This window comes from Diabrotica undecimpunctata, chromosome 4, assembly GCF_040954645.1.
Source record: "Diabrotica undecimpunctata isolate CICGRU chromosome 4, icDiaUnde3, whole genome shotgun sequence".
NCBI lineage: Eukaryota > Metazoa > Arthropoda > Insecta > Coleoptera > Chrysomelidae > Diabrotica > Diabrotica undecimpunctata.
The window spans coordinates 159,072,542-159,099,166 of NC_092806.1; the positions used below are offsets into that span (position 1 = coordinate 159,072,542).

The 26,625-nt window shown below is 33.3% G+C and overlaps 1 protein-coding gene across 2 annotated transcripts in view; it reads left to right on the forward strand.

Moving 5' to 3' along the window:
• N (neurogenic locus Notch protein) overlaps positions 1-26,625 on the forward strand; it is a 367,839-nt gene that overhangs the window by 230,430 nt on the left and 110,784 nt on the right. For both annotated transcript variants that reach the window (XM_072530756.1, XM_072530757.1), the window contains exon 5: positions 6,353-6,486. In XM_072530756.1, the coding sequence (XP_072386857.1) occupies positions 6,353-6,486 (134 nt within the window). The remainder of the gene's footprint in view (positions 1-6,352; positions 6,487-26,625) is intronic.

Here is a 26,625-nt window from a genome sequence, read left to right on the forward strand (position 1 = left end):
ATTTATGATTGCGAGTTTCAGAAGGATCTTCTGACCCAAATAAATAAAAGTATCTTCAATCCTGCGTTTTAATATCAAACCACGTTCTGTATTTTATATGTAAAAGCTTGTTAAAAAAGTCAACTAACACTGTTTAACAGAGAGCCTTAAGTGTCTTCAAGTTGTTAGAAGAGTTAATTAATAGCATGCACTAGCTGCAGTACGGAAAACCAGATATAACATTTATTGGCATAAATCTTCTCCCCAGAAGATTCCAATTAAAATGCTCCGAATAATTATAATAAATCAGTCGTGTCTGTTGAAACAAATGGCAAAAATATTGTAATTAGTATCATATAAAAGGTGCTAGTTCTCGAATAATATTGTAAATAGGAACATTAGAAAGCAGTGAGATTTATTTTTAGTGTTAAATTTAGTGGACAAAGCAGTAATAATAAAATGAATAAGATGTAGAGATTAATACCACTATAATTAAAAAGAAATATCAGTATAATAAGTTCAGTATATATTTCCTAATACTATCCAGTACAAAAGTATCAGGCGCCATCTATTAGTTATATTGAGATTTAAACTAATAGAAAAACTGTTTTTTACGTCTTTCCATATAATTTTTTTGAAAATTATCTTTTACACAAACCTTTCCCTGATAATAACAAATATAACGAAAAAAGAATTATCTAATTCTAATCGAAAACATTTCGGAGATTCATTTTTATTTATATAGGATTATAAAATAATTTATTTTTCATTATTTATGTGATATCCTAGACAAGAAAAGGAAATTAAGAAACAGGAAAGGCGATGGTATAAACAAATTAAAATTCATTTAATAATTCTTCACATTCAGCCAGAATACAGACAAGCTAAGTGTAGTTTGGATACTTCTATTAGGATATTTCGGATATTTTAGTTGGATATTTTTATATATTTTGTAGATTATTCAATTAAATGTACACAAAGACCAAAGAAGGCGAATTAAAAAAAATGCAAACTACTGAAAAATTAGTCATACACGATAGAAACTCTCTTAACCCTGAACTACTACACCCACATAACTGCTATCGTCGGGTCATAGATGACCCGAATTTTAAAAACCTCTAAACAAGATATAAAAATTTTTTTTTTGTATTTTTGATAAATGCATGTGTATATGAAAAAGGGATTTTTTGTAAACTTAAATTTTATATCAAGAAAATTAAGATGCTATAATAAATATTACAGAAATTTTGACCAAAAACATAACTCATTATTATAACAAAAAAAATCTTAAATTGAAATTAACGATTTATTTTTTAAAAAGTAGTTTATAGTCTTAACCTAATACAAAAGAAAATTATAATAGAGTAACCATATCAGTCATGTTTTTTTCGTAATGTTAGAATATTGTGACAAAAATATTTGAACAACTTTCACTGTTTATCTATTCTTTGCACCTGGTACAGGTAACTCTCTGAAGTGAATATGTTTTGCAGATGGTGCTGCAAATGTGAATATGGTTTGCGGATGATTCTGAGCAAAATGTGGAGTGTTTGATATCCTTACCTCTGGGACACAAGTAGCATTTAGGTCTTACAACTGGCCTTTCTGGTCTAGTCTGATCTTGATGAGTAATTTTATGTTTTGGAAATTATTTAGTGTAATTCTCTAGACATTTTTGGCATTGCAAATCTTACTTCTAAATGTTTATTTATAAGACTGATTCCCAGCACTTGAATAAAATCCGATCAACTGTGTAATGTGACTGTTTATTACAGGAATATCCATTATGGAATGCCAAATTACTAAAGGTCATCGCTGGCATCTTCGACCTGATAGATAAAGGGCATATTTTTTATCAAGTGCATCAACGCCCCCTTTCGACGAATTTTAGAAAGCTATTATATCAGGTTTTTTACTTTCCTGGTCAACAGATTTGTCGTGATGCATGGCGACAACATAATTACACTTCTATTTTTTTTAGGGACATATGGTATTGTCTCGTGTAAAACCAAATAAACACTATAGGTTAGTCGAAGCTTTTTTAATTCATCAACTAGCTCTATTGAGGTGAACCAATTATCACCAGTGACATCTCGGTTCCATCCATCCAATGGCATTACAGCTAAAATCAGGCCTTGGCCTCCTTCAACAGGCTTCTCCAATCATTTCGATTTACCGCTGTTCTTTTCCATGAACGCGTTCCCAGGCAGTTCCTGGCATCCTCAACGACTTCGTCGTCCCATCTCTTTTTAGGTCTTCCAACAGGTCTTTTTCCCTGCATTCTTGCATTTAGTAATTTTCTGGGGATTCTATTCTCATGCATGCGGGCCACGTGCCCTGCCCACTATTGGTAAATGGTTCCACTAAAACAAGTACTGATCTTGTTGGGGTTAGGGAAGGGTGGGGGGCAAGATTACTACACACACAAAACTCACGAGTTTTGAATTGGAGGAGAGAAATATACACTACATACTACAGGCAGGCACAGGGTCACAGAGGCAAAGCCAGAGCAGACAGGCACCGTCACTGACACTGACCTAACACAAATCCAAACTCTGTTCTCCTCCTCCATTCTAGTAGTAGTCGTTTTGTAGTATTATTTTGTTGGTGACGATCGAGAGAGCGGCATGCGGTGGCGGGCCTTTGGCTCGTGTGCCTATAGTTTTAGCACTAACTATATTCAATATTCAATAGCTCGAAAAATATCCATCCCACAACTGCCGCTTCTCAACATGGATAGCTTTTGGGGATTAGGATCATATTTTTTACCTGTACACACAAAAGCATCTACCAAATAATGTATTTTTGCGTCGCATAAACACATGATCTTAATGCCGTACTTGGCTGGTTTGACTTTCATGTACATTCTGAAAGGACATATATAAACCTAACCAGCATCTCGTCAACTGTAACATCTTATTACTCTGAGAAGAAATAAGAAGCGTTCTTTTGACATAGTAGCACGAAAAATTGGCCTACCTAAAACACTTATCGAAAATAATGAACCGTCATTCTCATGATTAGACTTAAGTACACCTGAAAGGTATAAAAGATCCAAAAAAAGCCTTAAGTTCACATTCGTTTAGATGATCGACAAATGTACAGGTATCCGCATAATTCACATTGAGCTCAATAGTACTCTAGAATAGAGGCCAACATGTCAGGAGTTATAAGAAGTGACCAGGATTCAAGTGGGCTGGAAGGTTTTGTTTCTAAGGCAGGTCCACGAAGACCAGGAAGGTCTGCAATAATGTTCTGTACGCGAGTTTTTGATGGTGTCGGAGCATTTTTTTATATTATATCTCTTCCGTCCAATTGGTTTCATTATTAGATGCTGTTTCACATTCGTCGCTTTGATAAGTCACTTACGTCAATTTCTGAATCTGTGTCGTGATCCGAGTGTTCACTTTCACTGTTATTAGAGACACTGTAAGTGTTAATATTCTCGGTTGGCTCCTCCAGGGATTCGAGAAAGTCAAAAACATTATCACTTGTCACCGTACTTCCGGTAATTCTTAAAGCCATTTTAATGTATTATCTTAAATAAGAATAACGTAACTACTATGTTGGAGTCAAATCCGACCGAAACTCAGCAGCACGTGTGCACTATCCCACTGATCGTTTGCTACTAAGCGGGATGCTAAACTACGTACTTAATTGGGAGAATACATGGAATAACAAGGTCGTTTGCCAAACTGTCTACTAGTGGCGCATGAAATTTTAAGTCCCGGGGTCAAATTTGACCCCACGATAGTAGTTCAGGGTTAAGAATGATACACACCAGAATACTGTACAGACATACACAACTTAGAATTAAATATCTTAGTAGGGTGTTTTGGCATTTTGCCATACATAACATTCTGATAGTACCAGGTGAAGCTTTTGCTCTTAGGAAATAAGCAAAATTTTACCGTGTTCAGGTGAAATTGTTGTTCATTTGCTGAGAAAAACTTATTTCTCTGGACTATTTCTATTTAGGATCGATCCTACGTTGTGTTTGCATTTCTCTTCCTAGATCTTAATGAATTTTATTAGAATGGATTTTATGGACTGTTTTATAAAGTATAACATAAATTATATTTATTTATATATATTTTGTAGCGAAGACAAAAATTTTTTCAGTAAACAAGTACCATTTTCCAGGTGGCTATACTAAAGCATTCATCCGCTGTATTTGGTTCATTTGAATAGTACGATCTAGTTCGGAATGTGACAATTACACAAAGAGACAAAATCACCGCAAACGTGACATTGACCAACTAAATACACCAATTACTGTCTCCTGAATAATGAATGACATTCAAAGTACCTCCTCTACGACCTTTCAGCTACTCGCAAAGTGCAAAATAACAACATTAATTATGCTAACAATGTTCTATAATTAGTAAATCGTGTCTTCCTTAAACGAACGCAGATATACCGAGAGAGGTAGTTCCACTGCAAACGCAGCAGCAGTTTATTTGTTTGTACATATATTTCAGTTCGGTTGTAGCGAATGCAGTACTTCGTTTGTAACATTTGTAGTGCCTATTGAATTGATCTCATCTTTCGTGTGCTGGAAACCGTCTAAGGATGGATTATTTGACAGGTCGTAACTAATCGGGTTATCAAGTGCACTTATCTCGTACTCTCACATTACTCTTTAGGGGAATACTTTTAAATTCGATAAGTAAACAATAATTATCTCTAGGGAATAAACTACATATTCAAAAATAAACAACATATACAATTGTAACCAGACTCAAGATATATTTAAAAAATAGAAAATACCGTAGAAGTTGTACTTCCTCTGGAAATCTTTCTATTGTCTGTCCGAATAATAGACCAAGGCGAATCTGTTTTGTCGTGAATGCTTCAGTAATAATAATTGACTCCCTCTCAAATAGGGAAGAAATATTAATACAAAAATTAAACTATTAAAAAATTTCTAAAAACCTCGATTTTTTTCTACTTTTCTTGCTTAAGTTTAAAACAATTCATTTTGGAGGAAAGTCGTAATGAAATAAATTAGTGACAATTAAATTTTCTATAAGATAAGCCTGGTTAAAAATTAATTTATTACCCTTACTGCGCGAAATGGCAATATATGCATACTGTGGTTGGATTATTAAATTATATTATAATTTAATATAATTATAATATATTAAATAATATAATAAGGCTGTACGCTTGAATTAGGAAGAGAGTACACTCTGCTATTGGAGCGTTTGGAATCTAAATTTTCACGCTTAGTGGTTAAACTGCATCATTTTTAGGTAACACTTTGACCAAAGAGAAGAGATATGATGATTTTAAGTCAAAGTTCTCCATTGCATAAAACCTATCAAAAAGATGCTTCCGCTGTGCATCCTCGTTTTTGTCATGGCATGTCTGTTTACAATTACAAGGAATATCTGTATTTAAACTTTTAGATGGTATTAAGGTACCTTTAGAATTAATATATTCCTGTCCTTTAGCTCGCTCTTCTTTACGGGTAATCTTCTTCCACTTTTCTTCCTGTCGTACACGTTTTCTTTATATTCTTTCTTGATTTCCAAGATTTTAGTATTGTTTTGTAGGATAGTATTTGGAGATATGTTTTCTAGACCAACAAAATTTAGTAGCTCTGTAGAAATCGGTGATGATGATCTTGATGGTACGTACTCTGAACCAAAATCCTGATCTGGATCATCTTGATCTTCGCCAAACATTTCTGGAAATATAAATAATACATAGAAAATATTTTTAGATACCTACACCACGCAAAAAATTCAAACTATTGTTACAATTACCTTGAATTTTTTCTTCCAAATTATCCATTTTGGTCATTCTTCAGGTTGTTAGTAAATTTAAATTCGTATTAAGATGATTGCTTGATTGAACGAGCACGATTCAAATAAAATACAAACAAACAATTATGTATTTCATTAGTTAACGTGAAGTTAGGCCTAAGTGTCAAATCTTTGACAACATATTAGTTATGACAGTGGCCTAACTGACATAGGCCACTATAGGGCTAGTCATGTTTAAAAATTACACTTAAGTCAAATTAGTTCTCTGCTGTATTTTATTTTAACTAATCTTAGGCCACTTTGGCAATATTCGTTTCAACATTTACTTATCGCTGGTTGAATAAAATGGATATTGAAAAATATGCAGTTAGGCCACTCTGGTTTTAATGGCCTCAATCATGGTAAGGGGCGCGAAATCAAGAGCTAAACGATCTGAAGCTCGGCATTCATTCAGTGGCTTTTCTGCGAGATGTTAGTGACTACTTATTATTAGTCAGCTTCTTTATATTACTGTTGCTATTATTTCTCGGTGGATCCAGGTTTGGCCATGTATTATATATTTTATAAATTTCAGCTAGGTAATATTTTCATTTTTGTTTCAGATGTACCTGTAACGAGGGCTATACGGGCCAGAATTGCGAAAGCGAATACATCCCGTGCGAACCTAGCCCCTGTCAAAACGACGGCCTATGTCGAACAAGAGACAAACACACTTACACCTGCGATTGTCCTAAAGGTAAGTCGTAGTTTTTTGAAATAAACAAAGTTTAATAAAAGCTGATAAATGAAACAGATAAGGGATATAATTTAAAATGGATCAATTATGAGCTGGGTATTCGGTTAATCTGTGGTCCGATTGTGGGGCCGTTATACAATACATCTCCGTAAAGGGCATACTATACCCCCGATAAGATAGGCATTCTTTTTCTAAAAAATACGCTTTAAGAGACGTATCAGTTTTTTTAGGAACCAGCTGTACTTTCAACCCATGGGTCTATGAAAATAGAAAATTGGGGTCTTATAAAAAGAATTAAAATAAGAAATAAAATCTTCTTCTTCCTATGCCGTCCCCATTAACGGAGGTTGGCGACCACATTTTTAAAAGCTTCTCTGTCTTTTGCAACGTGGAATAATTCGTCTACAGTCATGTTTGTCCAGTCTCGAATATTTCGCAGCCATGACTTCCTCTTTCTACCTATTCCCTTTTTGCCATCGACTCTACCCTGCATGATGACCTGCAGAAGACTATATTTATTATTTCTCAGTATGTGTCCCAGGTATGCAGTCTTGCGTACTTTTATCGTTCTCAACAATTTTTTGTCTCGACCCATCCTTCTCAGCACTTCCACATTGGTGACCCTGGCAGTCCATGGGATTCTCAACATTCTCCGGTATATCCAAAGTTCAAAGGCTTCAATATTTTTAACTATTTGCGCTTTTAGTGTCCATGTTTCTACCCCGTACAATAGTTGCGACCAGACGTAATATTCATCAAACCTCAGTCTCAGCGCAGTATTCAGATTTTTGTCACAGAACAATTGTTTGAATTTTAAGAACGCTGCCTTTGCCATTTCTATTTGTACTCGGATCTCTTGGTCTGGATCTAATTCTGTGTTGATGTAAGCTCCCAGATATTTATATTTTGTCACTCTCTCTATTTGCTGTCCACCAAGAGTTAGTTGTTCATTATTTATTGGACTCCTTGATACTATCATAAATTTGGTCTTATCTGTGTTGATGTCAAGTCCCATTTGAATGCATTCACTATTTATTGCATCTAGTAAAGTTTGTAGTTCTTCTATACTCTCAGCCATAATTACCGTGTCATCTGCAAATCTCATGGTGTTTATGATTTCTCCACCAATTCTTATTCCCTCTTTTCTTTCCCATAAGGCTTTTCTGAATATGACCTGTGAGTACACGTTGAAAAGCGTCGGAGACAAGACGCATCCTTGCCTAACCCTCTCGCAATCGGTATATTATTTGTTTCTATATCGTTCACCTTTACTACTGCTTTCTGGTTTCAGTATATAGCCTTAATAAACTCAATGTCAAGAAATAAAATACATATATAAAAAGAAAAATATGAGAAAATTAATTTAAGTTTTGTCGATCTCAAAAAATATGATTAACCCCGCCAAAACCCTTAAAAGCCATGAAAAACATGGTTTGTTGGGGGGTTTAAAGCTGTTTCGCCCAATATTTAAATGCCCTATAAGTGTTTTTGTGTAGAAATCCGACACATAGATCAACCACTTCACACTAAAATCTGTGCGGTAGTCAGCTAATTGCCTCTTACACCTAAAGAATAATGAAGTGTATCAACTTTACTATTATACAACATATAGAAACACAATCATTCGAAAGTTTTTATTCCTTTTCAATTAAAAGCATAAACAACTCGAGACACTAACTAAAACATTGTATCATTAAAATATTGCACAAAAACTTCGCTTTCAATCTTCTTTTTCATATTTTAACGACCAGATATGACGCCTTCAGTAATTTCTGTCGTCAAAAGGCAATATAATCTTCTGTTGTAAATCGATTCTTTAGAATATTGTGAAGCGCATTTGAATGCGCTTTGTGCCTACAATGTTTTTCTTGGACGAAGCATTTTTTTATTACTCTTCTCGTCAGACATGATTTGCATTTAAATTGAGCAATGCAACTTTGAATAATTTTAATATGAGCCTATTGTGTCATTAAATGAATAGAAGTACCTAACCGTAAAGACATTATAATGTTTTATTTTGGTATAATACCTAAACGAAAACCTGGAAGTATTCAAATTATATATATATATATATATATATATATATATATATATATATATATATATATATATATACTAATGCCCAAAATTAACGCACCACCTTAAATGTATCAAAAGTTTGAAGCTATTTTTCTTCTGAACGAATGATTAGATTTTGATGATGTTTTTTTCATATTATAGGTCTATTCCTAGTAAATCAATGTATTAATGTTTTCTGAAAAATATCAACGTTTTAGCCGTATACGGGGTGTAAAAATAAAGTTATGTTTTTTCATCGTTTTTGCAACACCCTGTGGAATTTATTAGAAATAAACGCTACATCTTATTCTTATTTTGAGATAAATTTGTTCTTTCTTAAGATTTTCGTGAAAAAATTATCTCGATATCTCTATTATCAAAGATTATACAGAACTTTAAATGTAACGTTAAATGTAAAAATGTAAAAGTTTTTATTAACATTTAAAGCAAAGAAAACATTACTTACATAAACTTTATTGACATTTAATACAAATAAAGCCTAAGAAAATAGTATTTCCACCTCTACATCTAATTACTTCTTCACAGCGGCGAGGCATACTTAAAATCAAGCAGCGTATTTGGTCTTGATCAATTGCATCCCAAACTTCTCCCACCATAACTGCTATGTCGTCAAGAGAGACAGGAGACACAAATTCTCATTAAAAGAAAATTATTTCCTATGTCAGGAGCAAATGGAACCACATGGTTAGACAAAATGTCCAATATACCTTTCACCTATTAAGAAATCTCTTCGTAAAGCAACAAGGTCCGTTTGCGCTGTAAGAGATATTCCTCCCCAAACCATTACAGATCCACCATTGAATAAAGTAATAGATCGTATATATTAAGCGTTCTCTTGGCCGTCGATTAACTCTCACACTGAGCTATATAAGCAATACCACGATTCATCAGTGAACAACACGTACTTCCAGTCATCAACATTTCAGTCAAGGTGCTCTCTGGCAAATTGTAATCTACTTCTACAATGATTTACGTTTAAAGCCCTGACTGGTATTCTTATTTGCAGATCTTGTTCAGCGAGACGCCTTTATATAGTGTTTCTACTAATTTGAATATTATGAACATTTGTCACGTGTATTTGTGAATGTCTCATTGTGAGAAAACGTTCTCTTATAGCACGAAGCCTGATAAACTGATCTTGTCGTGGTGTTGTAAGTTTTTCTCTTCCTTATCCACGCCGTTTCGTATGGTCGTTTGTTTCTTGAAAACGTTGAATGACTCGTGATATTGTAGTATGAAATACCCCTAACCTCAAGCCTATTTCACGATAACTTAAGCCTACATCAGCTAAAGTAATTGCCTGAACACATTCATCTTGGCTCAGATTTCTTGAAATTGAATGTTGAATTTTTACAATTCAATAAAGTCACTTTAAGCTTTGAACGTACTTTTCTTTTGTGATAATAAAGATATCGATGATTTTTTTACGAAAATGTTGAAAAAAAGAAATTAGTATTAAGATTAAGATGTAGCATTTGCTTTAAGTAAATTCCACAGGGTGTTGCAAAATAAGATGAAAAATCAAATTTATTTTTATACCCCGTATCTAGGTGAAATGTTGACACTTCCTAGAAAACAATAATACCGTTATTACTTAGAAATAGGTCTGCAATGAGCAAAAAGATTTATTGAACTCCAATCGAGGATACACAAGAAAAATAGCTTAATAATTATGGTAGAGTTGAGGTCGGGCGTTAATTTTGGAGAGTAACAAATCACGCAATGCTTTGAACATACTTTTCTTTTTTGATAATAAACGTATCGTAATGATTTTTTTACCAAAATGTGAAGAAAGAATGAAGCGATCTTAAAATATTAATAACATGTAGCGTTTGTTTCTAATACATTCCACCGGGTGTTGCAAAATTAGATGAAAAAACACAACTTTATTTTTACACCCTGTATATAAGTAAAACGTTGACATTTCTTAAAAAACGTTAATATAGTCATTAACTAGAAATATACCTACAATGTGAAAAATAAATCATGGAAATCCAATTAAGGGTTCAGAAGAAATATAGTTTTAAAATCATGGTCCATTTTAGGTCGTGCGTTAATTTTGGAGAGTAGTATATACATATATATATATATATATATATATATATATATATATATATATATATATATATATATATATATATATACATATATACATAGGACAAACTAGGAGAAATATTTGAAAACGCGAACGGGAGCATGCGTTGTTATTCTGACTTGTCTATTCTGTTCTAACTATTCTGCTCTTTGTGCAGTGTTTCTTGTGTCATTTGCATACCTCACATTGAATCGTTGATCCGGAGATGGGTTCTCGTAATGAAGCCCCATACCGGCGTTTCGTAACATTCGTAATAACAATTCTGAATTTATAACGAGGAATTTCGTCGGACAGGCCATTTTGTTTAATATAATAACCTGAAGCCGAAGTGACATGCTGCGACATCGGTGCTCGAACATAATATACAAATAAACGAAAAAACATAAAAGTTAATCCCAAAATTAAAATCAATATCTGTCCGATGTTAATGAGCCGGTATGAATTATTCATAAAGAAAAGTTTTGACTTGAGTGTGAGATTATTTTGAAAGGTTCAGACGGTGTGTTTAATTCTCAAAAGTGTGTAATTGAATGCTCAAATATGTTGACAAAAGTAGTATAGATTCTAATCAACTTTATGTAGATATTTTTAAAAAGTGTCTTATGAAGCAAATAATTTACAAGTGCAAAAAGTAAGATTTTAAGGATAAGAATAAGAATATATAGATAATATAGATTATAGAATATAAAAAGGTGTAGAATGAGTTTGTCATGAAGTGCTTTTATTTGAACGTAAGTCTTCTTCATATGTTTCTTCTTTCTTTATTGAGCAAGTTTGCTTGTTAGTTAGGCTTGTTGCTTCTACAGAAAAATGTCATTTCATCTCTTGCGTGGTCAACCGATACTTCTTCTACCACTTGGTGATTTGTACCTTGCCATTTTACAACTCTTTTGTTCGCCATTCTACCGATAAGATTCTTCTGTTCTTTTCTTCTGATGAAGTTTCTGTTGGTTTCTACTACTAGGGCAACAACTTCTTTGGTTCTGGTTTCTTTCGCAACAGCACTGTAAAACATTAGGTAGTTATCTAACATAATTTGACCTTTTCCCTTTTTCCTTGTCTTTTTAAGTGCACTTATATTAATATTCTTCTCTTTAAGTTCTTTGTAGACCAAATCAATCAGCAAATAAAAAGCTTTTTATTCAGCTAGTTCCTAGATTTGGAACTATTTTTCAATTCAGAATAAAAGCTGTGCAACTCATGCGGAATAAACTTAAGTAGGTCCATTAAATCCTTTTTTCTTTTGTTTTGTTTGTAACTTTTCTATTTGTTATCTTATTTTCAAGGAACTTACTACTAAAAAACTCTTTTCGCCTGTAATTATGGATTTCTTTTTTTTTTGGCCGATTGAATTATGGAAACCCAATCATCGGGATCAAAAATTCGATCATGGTGTGCTTTTCAATCAATCCAAAATCTTAATCGCATGTATTAAAACTGTCCAGGTACAAAAAATCCTTCTTCTATAACTTTGAGTGACGATTAAGACTTCAGAAGGTAATTGCTATTAAGGCCACCTTTATATTCCGATTCTGGCCTCCGCATGCATTGCTATACAAAATCAGATATTCGGTTGGTAAGATGGTTTATTATGAAGCCTATCTCTTGTGTTCCTGGGGATGCCACATTTTCAGGCCAGACATACATGTGTCCTGTTTGTGTGACTTCGTCGTGGATGCCCAAATTATACGTACATAGTTGTCTCTTATAATAAACTACACCTGTACTTAACTCAGAAATAGGAAGCGTTTTCTGAAGATCAAAGACTAAAACTGATATTTTTTGTTGTGATTCTTCTGCTTTAATTATTATATTTTGCTTTTTGTTTTCTTTACTGCTTCTGCTTTTCTTTGGTGTAATTCTAATTCAACTTTTGCATCCTGTTTACGCTCTTCTGAAGTATAAGGTGATTTTAGTATTGAATTGTCACACTTTTGACAAAGTATCTTTATGTGGTGCATGAAAATGAAACTTGGTGTTAAGAATTTTGAGAAACGTAAACAGCAAGTTTTCTGTGCATTTTTTTCATACTCTTGATACATGATCGACATGTTCAAAGTTGGTGCAAGATATTTTCTTTTTATGTTATCTCGTATTGGGATTCGTATGCTGGGAACAGTTCAATGAAGCCACATAAATACTGCTCGTCTTCAATATGGGTTTTATTATGGGGTGGATGTTTGCCCTTTGTATCTTGAAGATGTTCTTATTTTTGTGCTAAAGCTATTGATATTTTTTTCATCTGTAATGGAAACTGTGTCTTTAAAAAAGTTCTTACATATCACTTAATCACAACCTTTTTCATTCGGTAAAGTATATACACGAGCTTTAGACCTACGTGAATTTTGATTTCTGGTAGACGTTCTCTTTTTGTCTTCTACTTTTATTTGCCCTTGAATAAAAGCTTTTTCCTTTAACCTCCTACTCCTCCTAAGTGCCTTCTCTGTTCAGGTTGGCGATCAATAGAGCAAATTTCTCTCTGTTCTGGGCTTGATGAATTAATTCATTTCCTCTTGTGTGGGTCCAAAACTCTGATGTTTCGTAGCCAAGATTTTTTCTTTTGTCCTATGCCCCTTTTACCTTCAATCTTGCCTCCTAATATTACCTGGAGCTGCTCAAATTCCATATGGCGTATTATGTGTCCTAGATATGAAGTCTTTCTAATTGATAGTATTGACCAGATGAGGGCGTGTGTTCATTGCTCTCAGTACTTCTTCATTAGTAGTTCTGCTGGTCCAGCTTATTCTTAGCATTCGGCGGTACATCCACATTTCAAATTTTAATTTTATTTTTAGAATTTAATTTGTTGACATCATACTGTTTTAATGTCCAGGTCTCACAACCATATAGTAATAGAGACCACACATAACACTTTAGTGTTCTCAATCTTATTGAGACTTTCATTAACCAGTTAAATAAAAATTTTTAAAGATACTTTGCTTTCGTTCATTTGACACTTAATTTTGCACGAATATGGTCCTACTACGAGTTCTTTAGCATTTTTGTGTTTTTCTTCTTCCGTGACATTTCTTCTCCTTTCTCCCCGGCCATCTTCCTTTTATACCTTGCATGATTATCAAGATTTCTTACTCTCTTTCTGGAATTTTGGTGCGATTTTTCTTTCATTGTATTTATTCTTAGTGTTTGGCAACTCATTTTTTGAGTTCTTTGCTCGAATCACCATTCAAGCTTAGCTAAAACGCTTCTTCTTTACTTATAATAATAAACTTTAATAATTAAGGAAAAATCTATTGTGGCAATTACAGTAGTGCGCTCGAAATGTGTGAAAAAGTGCTCTAAATTTCATTCTGTTTTAAGTTTAAGTGGAAAACTAGTGCGGCTACCGCGCCAATTATAATCAAATCAAATATGTGACTAAATAAATTACAGACACTCACACAACAGAGAGAAGACAATATGTCAAGACAACTTGTCTGGAAGACGTGCCAATACTTATTAAAAAAATCAAAAAAGGACAATGACTCTTTTATTGCCCTGTGTATTTTGATAAACTTGATTGAATAAATTGTAGTTTTATCAACAAAAAGATCAAAAAATTTCCCACATCGATATCTTCTATATTGCCATTGCATATGTTATTCAAATCAGTTCCCTCATTTAATTACCATTTTCTACAAATAAACAAAAATGTTTCCCACTCTAGTAATTTCAGTTTATAAGTGTATCAACACTATTTGAACAGGCTTAATGTATGATATTGATTATTTAAAAGAGGAGCTATCACTCTTAAAACGGAATATTTCAAGTATTATTTGCATTGGGTATCTTGTTTCTATTCTGGTACACGATAGTTATGTTTGTTTATGGTAATTAAACACCATCGTTAATCAAGTATCTATTTAAATAAGGAATAGATCCGTTTTACAAGAACGCTGACGAGAAAAATCAAGTCAAATAAGATTTTTATTTATAAACAATCGAGGAAGTTCTAACATTGATCGATTGATATCAATAGCTACACTAAGAAGAATAATTTATCGGTTGAATTATTAAATAAAATTCTTTATTAACCCTGCGTTAGTGTGCCTAGATAAATTAACACGAGAGGTGTTCCTGGGTATATCATACCCCAAACTAAACTAACGCAGGAAGTTAAAATTTTTAAATTTAATCATTTAAAATGGTTAATATTGGTTTTTTACTTATTTATGAATCAAATAAATAAATATGGTACTGTGAAAGTCTTATATTTATATGGTAAACATCATTTATCCAACATATTACAATTATGCTAGTCAAAAAACACGAGTGAACAATAATACACTCAGATATTATAAAAAATTTTATTGATCACACAACTCTAAATAAACTTATAGCTTAAGATTCTACTAACTAAAGAAAAAAATGTTCGCCAAAATACATTGAAAAATAAAAAAGTTACGACTCCTCAAAATTGTAGCAATTTGAACACGTCATTATTGCGTGTTCCAAACCCAAACAAATTGGAGGTATCACATCGCATGCATATGTAAAAAGTCTTCCTACGGCTTGTCCTACGTCGCTTAGGTCCCAACTGACGTACCTCTGGTATCTGATTATCACGTAGTAATCGATGCAAGGAAGGGTTTTGTTTTCGTTGGTTTCGAAACTCAGAAATCAGCTACACATTCAGTTCACATTGAGCAATCACTCCCCTACGACTATTTCTTGATACGCGGTATTCTCACTACCACTTTCTGAACCACTTAAAAATTCACCTTCTTCAGCCTCCAATTCTTCAGAATCCTCCCTTTTGTGTGCTGTCTCTCCTTGAGCCCCTTCTTCCAATATGATTGTCTCTTGACTTTCTAATGATTCAGATTCACTATCAATGAACGATTTATCATCGTCAGAAATACTGTCAAACTCCGCTCATAAACGTTTTAATCTTTACTGCTCTTGTTCGTAAGACATAATTATTCTATAATTCAGTATCGCTGAAAGAAAAAAAAATCATAGTACATCTCGAAAAAATATTAAAAATATCATGTAAATTTACCTCTAGAACACAAAACAACTAAAAGTTACAACAGTAGTGTACCGGGGTATCACACACCCCAACCGTCTTTGACCAACTCCAAATTCAATCTGAAATTGTATGTACAGCTAGTAACAAGGTCATCGTGAGAAAACACGTATAAACTATGCTATTTCATCTACTTTCGATTGTATAGAAATAAACGGAGTACCTGGGGTATGGTATAAGCCCAGAACACTAACCGAGGGTTAATGTTTAAACTTTCAAATCTTTTGCGCGAGCGTAGTCGTTAATCCCTTATCATTAGTTGATAAAGCAGTAATCTTTCCTTGTTTATATATCGTACCCCCAATGTATAAATGGGTTGGCGATACTTCTCTAATGTAACTAAAATCTTGATTCCTCGTCTACTCTTTTTACATCGTAACACCTATGATGAATCGGCTCATTCACTAGGCCAGATATTATTGAAATTGCTTAGCCTGCAAGGTTGCACTTTGCTTCAAGAATTTGTTTAAATAACATGTTATCAATACGTGTTCTAGTTTTTGATTGTACTAATAAAAATGAGTAAACAATTTACGTAATCTATAAGTATTCTTTCGAGATTTTTTATGAATCTTTAATATCTTAACATTCTCACCAGAAATTCTACGATATATTTTTATAGGTACGGTCCTTGCTACGATATAGTAAATAGGAAGAAAATGTATAAAATACTGCAAGAATTGGAGATACCAAATAGAATTATATTAGAACTTCCCTCTCAAAATATAAGTTTGTCATAGCTAAAGTTCGCGCAAAACACATACGGCTGGCGTGCTTATAATAAAAGTTGTATATTATGTCCTCTTGACTTGAAAAACGAAAAAATGTCAACAAACTCAAAATATTTCATATTATTATAAAAGTCCGATAGAAATATTTATCGTTTATAAATATTCAAACATAACCACAGGCCATCGTGTACCAGAATCCCAAAACCTGTTTCTTTATTAAAAAAACCACAATTTCGACCATACAGTACCAATTCATTAGCTACCATTATTCATTATTTTTTTCATTTGTCTCATTAGAAAGAGATCCAAGATAAAAATATTTATGATTTATACCGGTATTTAATTTATGAACTATTCAACGCAAGTGTTGTACTATTTTAAAAATAAATTTACAAGATAAGTCTAATTGGTCGTTTTAAGTTGAGAACTTGCGAAATGGGTATAAATCACACGAAATGCGTGTGTACAACGTTTTCTATAGATTTATTAGTTTTGTTTGGAACGACAGTTTTTATTTATGGACATCTGTTCGAATTAGAAATTTTACTTCACTAATTAGAAGTTTTATAATGTTTAGAAATATATATGTTGAATCTATTGTCGAAATAAGAGAAATTTTGGTTATTTTATGTGAGAATTTGTTGTCTATTGTTTAAATAATTTATATACTTATATATTAGTGATTTTGCCCGTCCCATGCAACAGGGGATCCAATCAATTGGATTTACAATCACTCGATCGCTGTAAAAATCGCTTGGGGCAAGATCTGGGGAATACGGTGGGTGTTAAACCAATGCATAGCCCAATTTGTGTAATTTTGTCATGGCGACGGCTGATCGGTGAACCGGTGCATTGTCTTGGTGAAAGAGCACTTTTTTGCGTTCCAAACCGGGGCGTTTTCGTCGCAATTCGGCATCGAATCGATCCAATAATGCTGCGTAGTACTCACCATTGATTGTTTTTCCTTTTTCCAAGTAGTCGATGTGGATAGTGCTCTTCGCATCTCCGTATCATCGCCAAAAGCGTCTCCGAAGTGGTCACGCTTTTTTGCATTTGATCGATTGTCAGCAAACGCGATACCCATCGCGCGGATAGCTTTTTCATGTCCAAATGATGGTGAATGATGATGTGTACGCGTTCGTAGAAAATGTTTAGGACCTCTATTAACTCGCGGAGCTTAATTCGACGATCTGCAATAATCATGTCATGGACATTTCCGGCGTGGTGACTTCATTTGGCCTTCCGGGACGCTCATCATCAAAAACACTCGTACGACCACGAACAAATTTAGCTTTCCAAAATTTTACTGTTGCTAACGAAGGTGCAACCTCACCATAAACTTCGTCCAGGTCGGCTTTGATTTGCACGTCATTACCCTTTTTGTGGAGGAACTTAATCACCTAACGATACTCGACTTTTTCCATTTCTCCGAAAACACAAAATTTGCTGGCTTTTCACGGCTGTAAAAACCACACTAATTGTTTTTAAAACTTAAAATTTTGAGAGACGTCATGTCATGAATGGCAAATGTCAACACCGAAACCAATTCGGTATCAAGTAGCGCCATCTATCAAATGATAGTTTAATATCAATCTATCCTCGTATATGCAATAATGTCTACTTTTTTTGACCGATGTTTCATCTTGTACTATCAATAATTTTCGAACAAAGTGTAGAATATAATTATTGAGAAATGTCACATTACTCCGAGATTATATTAACACCATTCAATTTGATTCACATACTTTCTTGTTAACATTTTTCAAGGTTCTCTAGATCAAATAGTAGTAGCCTGCAGAATATTCAGGTCGTTTGGATACCGACTCGCCATCTTCTTCTTTTTCTACTCCCGGTTCTTCTTCTAGTTGCTCTCAAAATACCGTTGGTACACGATATTCGTAATTTTCTCTATTAATTCCTTCCGAGGACTTCGTGATCGTGTCACATACGTTTTTCTATAGTAATGAAACATCTTTAACAAGTCCAGGTCAGTAGCGCATCGAGAAGGGATATTACGAATAAGACAAAGTACTGAATAACAAAAAAATCACTGTAAAGTTAAAATTATTTTTGTTCGCAAAGAAAGCTTTGAAATAGTTTTAAAACGAGACATTATAGATAAAGACGGTGGTAAAGCGTCCAAGAAAGAGTAAATGAAACAAATATAAAAAAAAATGACGACAAGGTAAGTTTGACAAATATTTTTCTAATTATACAGTGGTTAAAAGAAGATATAGCAAAAATTAAATCAGAAGCATATAAAAATCAATAGGAGATACCAAAATAGTCGAAAGAAAAATATAAAATAACTAAAAAGTATTTTATAATTATGTTTTATTGTTAAGACAGCTTTAATGTTTTCATTGTGTATACTAAGTTAGCTCTATAAATTCTGTACTCTTTACATATTAAAGAATGTTTATTTTCCAAAGAATGTTTGGTTACGGCTGCAGTGTTTGGTCTCTTCTTTATTATGCCTTATTTTTCAGAGCAATTCTTTCATGTAGATATCGATAAGTCTGTCCAATATATGTTGAATTGCATTCGTTACAATTTACTTTGTAAAGCAAATCTGAATGACTGTCTTTCTCGTATTAATGCTAGGTTTCAATTATGAAAATTATTTATTGGGTTTTTTTGTTGATTTATGCTGAATGATGAATGAAAAAGTGTATTTTTATCACAAGAAAACTACGTTTTATACAGAGCAAATGTGTGGTTTCATCAAAATGTCATTTTCTGACACACGGAGAACAATTTACTGAGCCACTAAAATTTTTACTGATTCTATTGTACTTTTTTTTCTTCTTCGAAACCGTATAAATCTGATTAACTATTAAATTGTATTCGGTCCAACAGCGACTTGCGAACGAGTCGCTCTTGGTGTAACTCAAAGAACCGTTAAGATCTTGAATCAAACTGGGCGTAACTAACATTGCTAAATCTCGTAATAATTCACATTTGCCTAGAGAAAATGGCACAAATATTATGGATATGTGTTACATTGAAGGCGATGTCCATAAGAACAGAATATAAATTTTAAAAGAATTAATCCGAGATAATTTATTCTTGAATCTAGTTGCGGTTATTCGTAGTGTTTGATTCAAAAGAGCCGCGTTTGTTTAACTGTCGTTTGAATGCTTTGATTTTTATTTCTAATGTAATGTTGAAGTATGAGAATGTTACCACCTATATGGAAATTTTGTATTTCACTGCAAGAAAATTGTTCCAATGCAAACTCTGTTTGCTTTGCATAGCCCAGTCAATTTTTTTACGTTAATTGCTTGAAAATTTCACGATATCTCCGGTAATAATCGACCATTATGGATATTTCTTTAAATCTGGGATAGCGCTTAAAAATAATATCAACTACGTAGTCATTTTGTCAATAAACAATCATGAATTTGTTATAAAAACACTTTTTTCAAATTTTGTAATGGATAACAATATTGAACCATCTGTTTAAATTTTTATGACACTTCCCGTTTTAAAATAATAATAATTTCATATAAATACAAATAAACATCTTATTTAGTTTATATGATAATTAAATTTACTGTTGATTTAATATTTCGTCTGAATTTGACATCTTTGTCATAAGTAAACCAGGTATGCTATGTTAATACGTTAACAGGTGGCGTTAGGAGCAAACATATTAATGTACACGTTCAGGTCTTATTTGGTTCACATACAGATTTGCTCCAGTTATGTTTTCGTTGCTGATGATCATTAGCTTGGTTTTGCTGGTGTTTATATCCAGTCCATATGTTCTAATTGTTTCCGTTATTTTGTTCATTAAGTTTTGCAGTCTTTCTATGGTATTGGAAAACACTATTGTATCATCTGCATACTCGACTTCGCTTGACTCAATTGAGATGCCTTCATCAATATCTTTTAGAGCCTCTTCAATATGTGGTCCGAGTACAGATTGAATATCTATTGTGAAATTATCCACCCGTGTCTCTCCTTAAGGTTTTGAACTGATCTGTATATTCTACATATATTCGTTGATTGATTCCAATACAGGTCTCTATTATTTTTAGATCTCTTCCGTCTATCCCTGTCCACTTCCATCATTTGTTCATGACTGACTATATCTAAAGCCTTCTTGTAGTCAATCAGCCATTAAAACATCACAGCTGACATCTCTATATTTACCTGCACGCTAAATAAAGCTTTCGTCGTACCAACGGCGTTCACAAACTAATTGGGCGCCATTTGTTCCTCGCATTTCCGGTAAATTCTTTTGTGGATGACTTTTAAAAGCAGCATTAGGCTTATGGTCCTATAGTTTTCACAAACTTTTCCTCCTGTTTTTTTGGGCAATGGTACGAACTCCGATTTGAGTCATTCTACTGGTATTTTTCCTGTCTTGTATATTTCATTAAATATTCCAGTTATTATTTTTATTTGTTTCGCTGTATTCGTTGGGCACGGTTCTTTCAAAAATCATATAGAAGCTGTTTGTATTTTCTTTAAAATTAAAATGAAATGGGCGCCATCCTAATATTTATCATCGTAAGGAAACGAGCTCAAAGAATTGAAAAGAAAAATTTAAAACAAAACTATCCTTTTATTATTTTTGTAATGAACAAAAAGTTATTAAAAGATCCTACGTTATTAAGTTACGTCATCCCCGAAAAAGAAATTAACAATTTGTGTTTACAGAATTCAATTACCATGAGAAGTGCTTATATGAAACTAAAATTAAAATCATAGTGTAAGAAAACAAACGTTTGATATATTGGCATTAGATAATGAGTGAGAAATATATGAAAATAAAATTATACTTTTTCCCAAATTTCGAAATTCATTCACATAAAAATACATTTGTTTATTAGGTAAAATACCTATTATATTAAAAGATCAATAATAAATCACTTCACTGTTATTTAGTTCATAGATATTCTTCACTGTTTCATAAAAAAATATAAAATGGGTACAACCTGATTTATCCGAAAGCTGGTATTATCCCAATTTTCTTTGTTTTTGACCCTCTAGGTACTTGGCTGACAGAAACCTTGGATCTATCTAGCAGGAACATACTATACACCATAAAAATATATAGGATTGTTTTTAAGAACACATATCTTAATTCCATATCTATTTATACAATCTCGGACCAATAAACATAGCTGTAGTAACTATCAGGGCTCCCGGTAAGGGTCTAAAAATAAATATTTGTTTGAAAATATATAAGAGAAAAGTAAGTTTTCGGCTTACCTAATCAAGACATCACTCAAATAAAATAACATAAGCAATATTATTTTGAATATTTACTCGGAATTATAATAATAAATTTTTTGAAACTTTTGAAACGGTTGCATCAGAATTTGCTTCCTTGTATGATCTGACAGTAAATAGTTTCATATACCTGGGGTCCCTAATAACAAATGACGGAGGGTGTGACAGAGAGATACGTAGAAGGTTGACTATTGCTAGAACAGCTATGATATAACTGGTAGCAATTTGGAAAAATTCTAGCATAACAATACACACAAAACTAAGGCTGGTAAGGGCGCTCATTTTTCCCATAGGATAAAAATAAACTGGACGCTTTTGAAATGTGGGTAATACCGCCGCATGTTGAGAATATCCTGGATGGATCATCGCACTAACGTATCGATATTAGAACAACTTAAAGTAAAGGATAGATTGCTTAAACAAATACAACAGAGATATTTGCAGTATTTTGGACACATTGCTAGAAGAACAGGCACGATGGAAAAACTGATAGTCGAGGGTAGAGTTGAAGGAAAGAGACCTAGGGGAAGATCTCCAAGCCGTTGGGTAGATCAAACAAAAATACTGATTAACCAAGGGTTACATGAAGCCGAACAACTAGCCCAGGACATAGAAGGATGGAGAGAAATCGTGCAAAGACTGTAAAGGCCTGATGGTGTCACCACATCCCAAAAGGGATTAGAACTAAGGAGGAGGAGGATGATCTGACATCTTGTGTTGTCTTTCTGACATTTCATGATCTATCTGGTTACTTTCTCTTCAGCCTGAAATAAGCCATGTTATTTTATATTGTTTTTATGTGGTATAGTGATAGTGACCATAAATTTTCATTTGACAAAAAAAAAATAACATCATTATACTGATTAAATATTTTAAAAATTCTAATCGAAATTCTACTAATATCTGTGTATATTTTTCTAAATTTTCATAAGTTAATAATTTTAATTTAAATATCTTAATTATCTGTTATTATTATTTTTGTTCAACGTCTCCAGTACTCAACCAAGGAAAAGGTTATTGGATATAATTTGTCAAAAAATAAAAGTTTTAACAGCAGAATTTTATAAATAATCTGCCAAGAGTGTTATTTTATTTGAAAAGCGAGAGTAACTAATAATAACAGCAGAACTCATAAAAAATATAGATACATATTTGAATACAATATTTGAAAAATATGGGATAAAACCATCATTGCACGAGTTGCAATATGAACATCATGAACGTTGTACCGTTAAAAAAAATAAACTGAAAGCTTACCCCTAACATTATGTGCATCACAACACATTTTACCAGTTACAAACTTACTTTGCAACTAGTACAGACCTTACATAGCAACCAGTACAGACTTTGGAGCCACTTTATCCTCCAGAAGTTTTACCAAAACAGTCTTGCTCTTGCTTAGGAAAGTGCGATAAAAATGCAAGCATGATTTAAAATGCTCTAAACTCTTTATTGGTAGTCATGGGGAAACTGGTGAAAATATAATTAGAGAAAAATGCAAACAAATCGGTAAAAACACAAAAAGGAAAAACGAAAATTTGCGTCGTAAAAGGACAGTTTGACAGGCCACATTACACACAGCTAAGAGTCATTAAAAATAACCCACTGCCGCCTATACGTTGAGTGATTTTACATGGTTTTTGGGACACCCCATATAGACCGCTGCAATATTTCTTCGAGTGTATAATGCCTTATTACAATTCATGTCTTTATCTGTATCTACGATCTGCATGCTAAGAATTAAGGCACCAAGTTGCATTCACGACAAAACTACGAGCAAATATCTGCGATTTCCTCAACAAATCTTGACCATAGAACACTAAATTGTCCATATTCAGCAATAAACTAGAGATTTCTGAGATACACGAACCCCGTATAGTAAACCGGACGTTTACAATGGCTTATTCGCTGGCGGTAGAAGAGAAACATGAGCTGAGGCGCTCCTTGAAACTTTCTTATGACAAAACAACAATAAACCTATTCATTCTGACACGTAGATGACGTATGGAGACGTTCAACTTGCCCGGTACGGCTCAAAGGAAAGGGTTATGGTTGTTTCACTCTTAGAGATGTAGCAATAGATACGGGGATTATTCTACAAGTTCCTATTTTGGGAACGACTTTTCGTAATAACACACAGTCTTAAATTTTTAGAACTCTTAAATGATTAATTATCGATGCAATAATAACTCTTGTGATTCGGTCTTTCTATTTCCTTATTCTAAGAAGAAAATTGTGGTAGAAATAATTAACTCAATAGTTATTTGAATTTGATACAAAAAATCTGTCTTCCACGTAAATCATTTTCATGTTTGACTATACTCGTGTAGTTCTTTAATTTTTATTTACACTTATTTTAATTTATTAACAGTCTTTTAACACTAACACTAAAAACACAATTAATTTATAACATTTTATTTACTTCACGCTACAAACATATTCATTAGACTAACTCTCGACAATATAATTTCGCTTATATATGTTTTTCTCATTATTCTGGAATTCCATTGAAGTCTCTCAACGGATCGTCGACTCGTTGGATAAGTTTCTAGACCCCCTCGTGACGCAGAGTGCCGTTACTTAAATACCTGCTTTATTGAACAGTGTGGAATCATTTAGACTAAACAGGTAGCTTCTTCTAACGTTCGATGATGTCAAAACATCATGTTAGGATGTAGATCAACAGCGTCGTGAATGTACAGGATAACATAGTTTTTAAGGCAGAAGAATACAATTGGGCCACATAAAATACCAACATTGTTAGGCCTCACCATAAGCATTCCAACACTCGTGATGGCTAGTGAACGGACCAGCAAAAGAAAGTGCAAAAAAATAGCAAGGGTTATCTGTCTTTCACCACTTGTGCAAATAGAATTGATCTAGTCTTCTTTATTGGGTCTTCTTTCAAACTCTTCACGTATTTCTATCTTGTGCTTCACAAGACTATCTCCACTTATTCTTGTGCTTATCTTTGTTGGAATATCTTTCTTCTCTTTCCTAACTATTGTCTTGTATCTTTGGAGATTCGGTTTTAGCGTTTATCGGTAGATGCTACTTTCTTTGATGTTTCTACCAGTAGTGTTAACTTTGCGGCAAGTTGATTAAGGTTTTGTTTGTTTTCTGTTTCTGTATGCTTTCCCCTTTTCAATGTCCCCGGATATTGTTCTTTTTTACTACTTAAAATAATTATATTGATGTTCTGTATTTGTTTCCAAGTTCTGTCGATCTCCATTCTCCTCGTATTAGGCCATGGTCGCTTCCTATATGTAATTTAATTTGTCATAATCTCGCCAGGGCTTGCACACTTTCTTTTCGTTTTTGTTTTTTTTTGTAGATAAAAATATTTATTGCATATTGTTTGTTTTGTTACAGGAAGTTCTTCTCTGTGTTTCTTTGCCTTAGTCCAGTTTCTTTCATAAATTTTTGTACATTTTCTCTCTAATAATAATATTGAAACCTCCGATTATAAATGATCGGCTTCATTTGTCGCCAGATTATCTCGTCATATAAAAGTACAACGTCCTTGTATGCCACTCTATAAAACTCTAGAATGTATGCGATTCAAAAGTGACAAATATTGCACCACCCTCGTACTCGTGCTCCTCCGTCTGGAACATTTCCTAAGAAAGGGTTTCATCTTATACTCTCCTTCACAGAATACACATCAAGTATGTGTCGTGTCATTGAATTCGCTAGACGCGTAGATCTACCGGTCGGTAACACTATGCATGCGTTTGTCACGTCACAATGGACGAGCAGTCACGGAAAGTGTGAATAGAAGGAATTGATGGTTCTTGCAACCGGACAAAGAAATCAATTACCGGGTATAAAGAGGTGTTGATGCTGTTTATTTTTAACAGCGATAAAAGTGAGGGTACTGCACATTGCACAACTGTCTTCGTCTTTTATATTAATTGAATTTGCAACGGCAGCATGTGTCGATTGATCGAAACTATTTCTTTGGTGGCGAATTTTTAGTAAAATGTGAAGAATTCGAGTTGAGTGACTCCTAACGCTAACTTTACGCGTTGATTTCAATCTTTTATAACTCAGGATTACAGAAGCCATTTACGTAGGAAAATATGTAAACGGAAAAAACCTTCTTCAATTTCTTCAATAAATTTCTTTAATTTTTTATATTAAATATCTCATTTTTTAGACAGACTATGATGTATGTCGTCTAACTGCCTCCTAGCAGATTTTTTGGAGTTACATTTTACCCACCCACCAAGAAGATAATCCTCAGCGATTCCTAGATTTTGGTTATCATCATTCAAACTTAGAATATTCGTAACCATCTGAACTATATCCAAACTTCCCCCAATAGCTAAATTTTTGAGATCTTTTAAGAGTTTACATAATGTTTTACAACAATTTCAGTTTGTGAACTGAAAGGATGAAAAAGAATCAACTTTCCAACAAAGGATCGACAAGAAGTGTTATAATCAGTAATTTTGGGATCCCCATAGATTATATCCGGTGACTACTTGTCAAATATTTAAATAATTTGAAATACATTAATCATTTAAGTAAATTCTCGTCATTATTAAATCAGTAACACGATAAAACCTCTTTAAAACCAAAACCATTAGAAATTCAAAAATTTGTTAGAAATTCTTCTTCCGATCATGTTGATTTGCCCGAGGTTATAAAAGAAAAAATCTATTTCAGAATTAATTAAAACACCGTCGAATCATCGAGCCCATACTCTTTTTAAGTTCTATAGCCAAGTTTAACCACAAAATTGGTATCTTCTGTCCTCTTCTCACCGAACACGACGAAAAAGAATACGAAAAAGAAGAATGAGCTAATCGAGGTCTATCTGGTCTTGAATTTCATGAAAGGGAACCTGAGATGCGGTTACCAGTGAAGATTGGAAAGGAAAATTAGTCGGACATACAAGAATTCGGTTTTTTGTGTTTATTTAATAAAAATACGGCGACAGTGACGTACTCAATAAATTT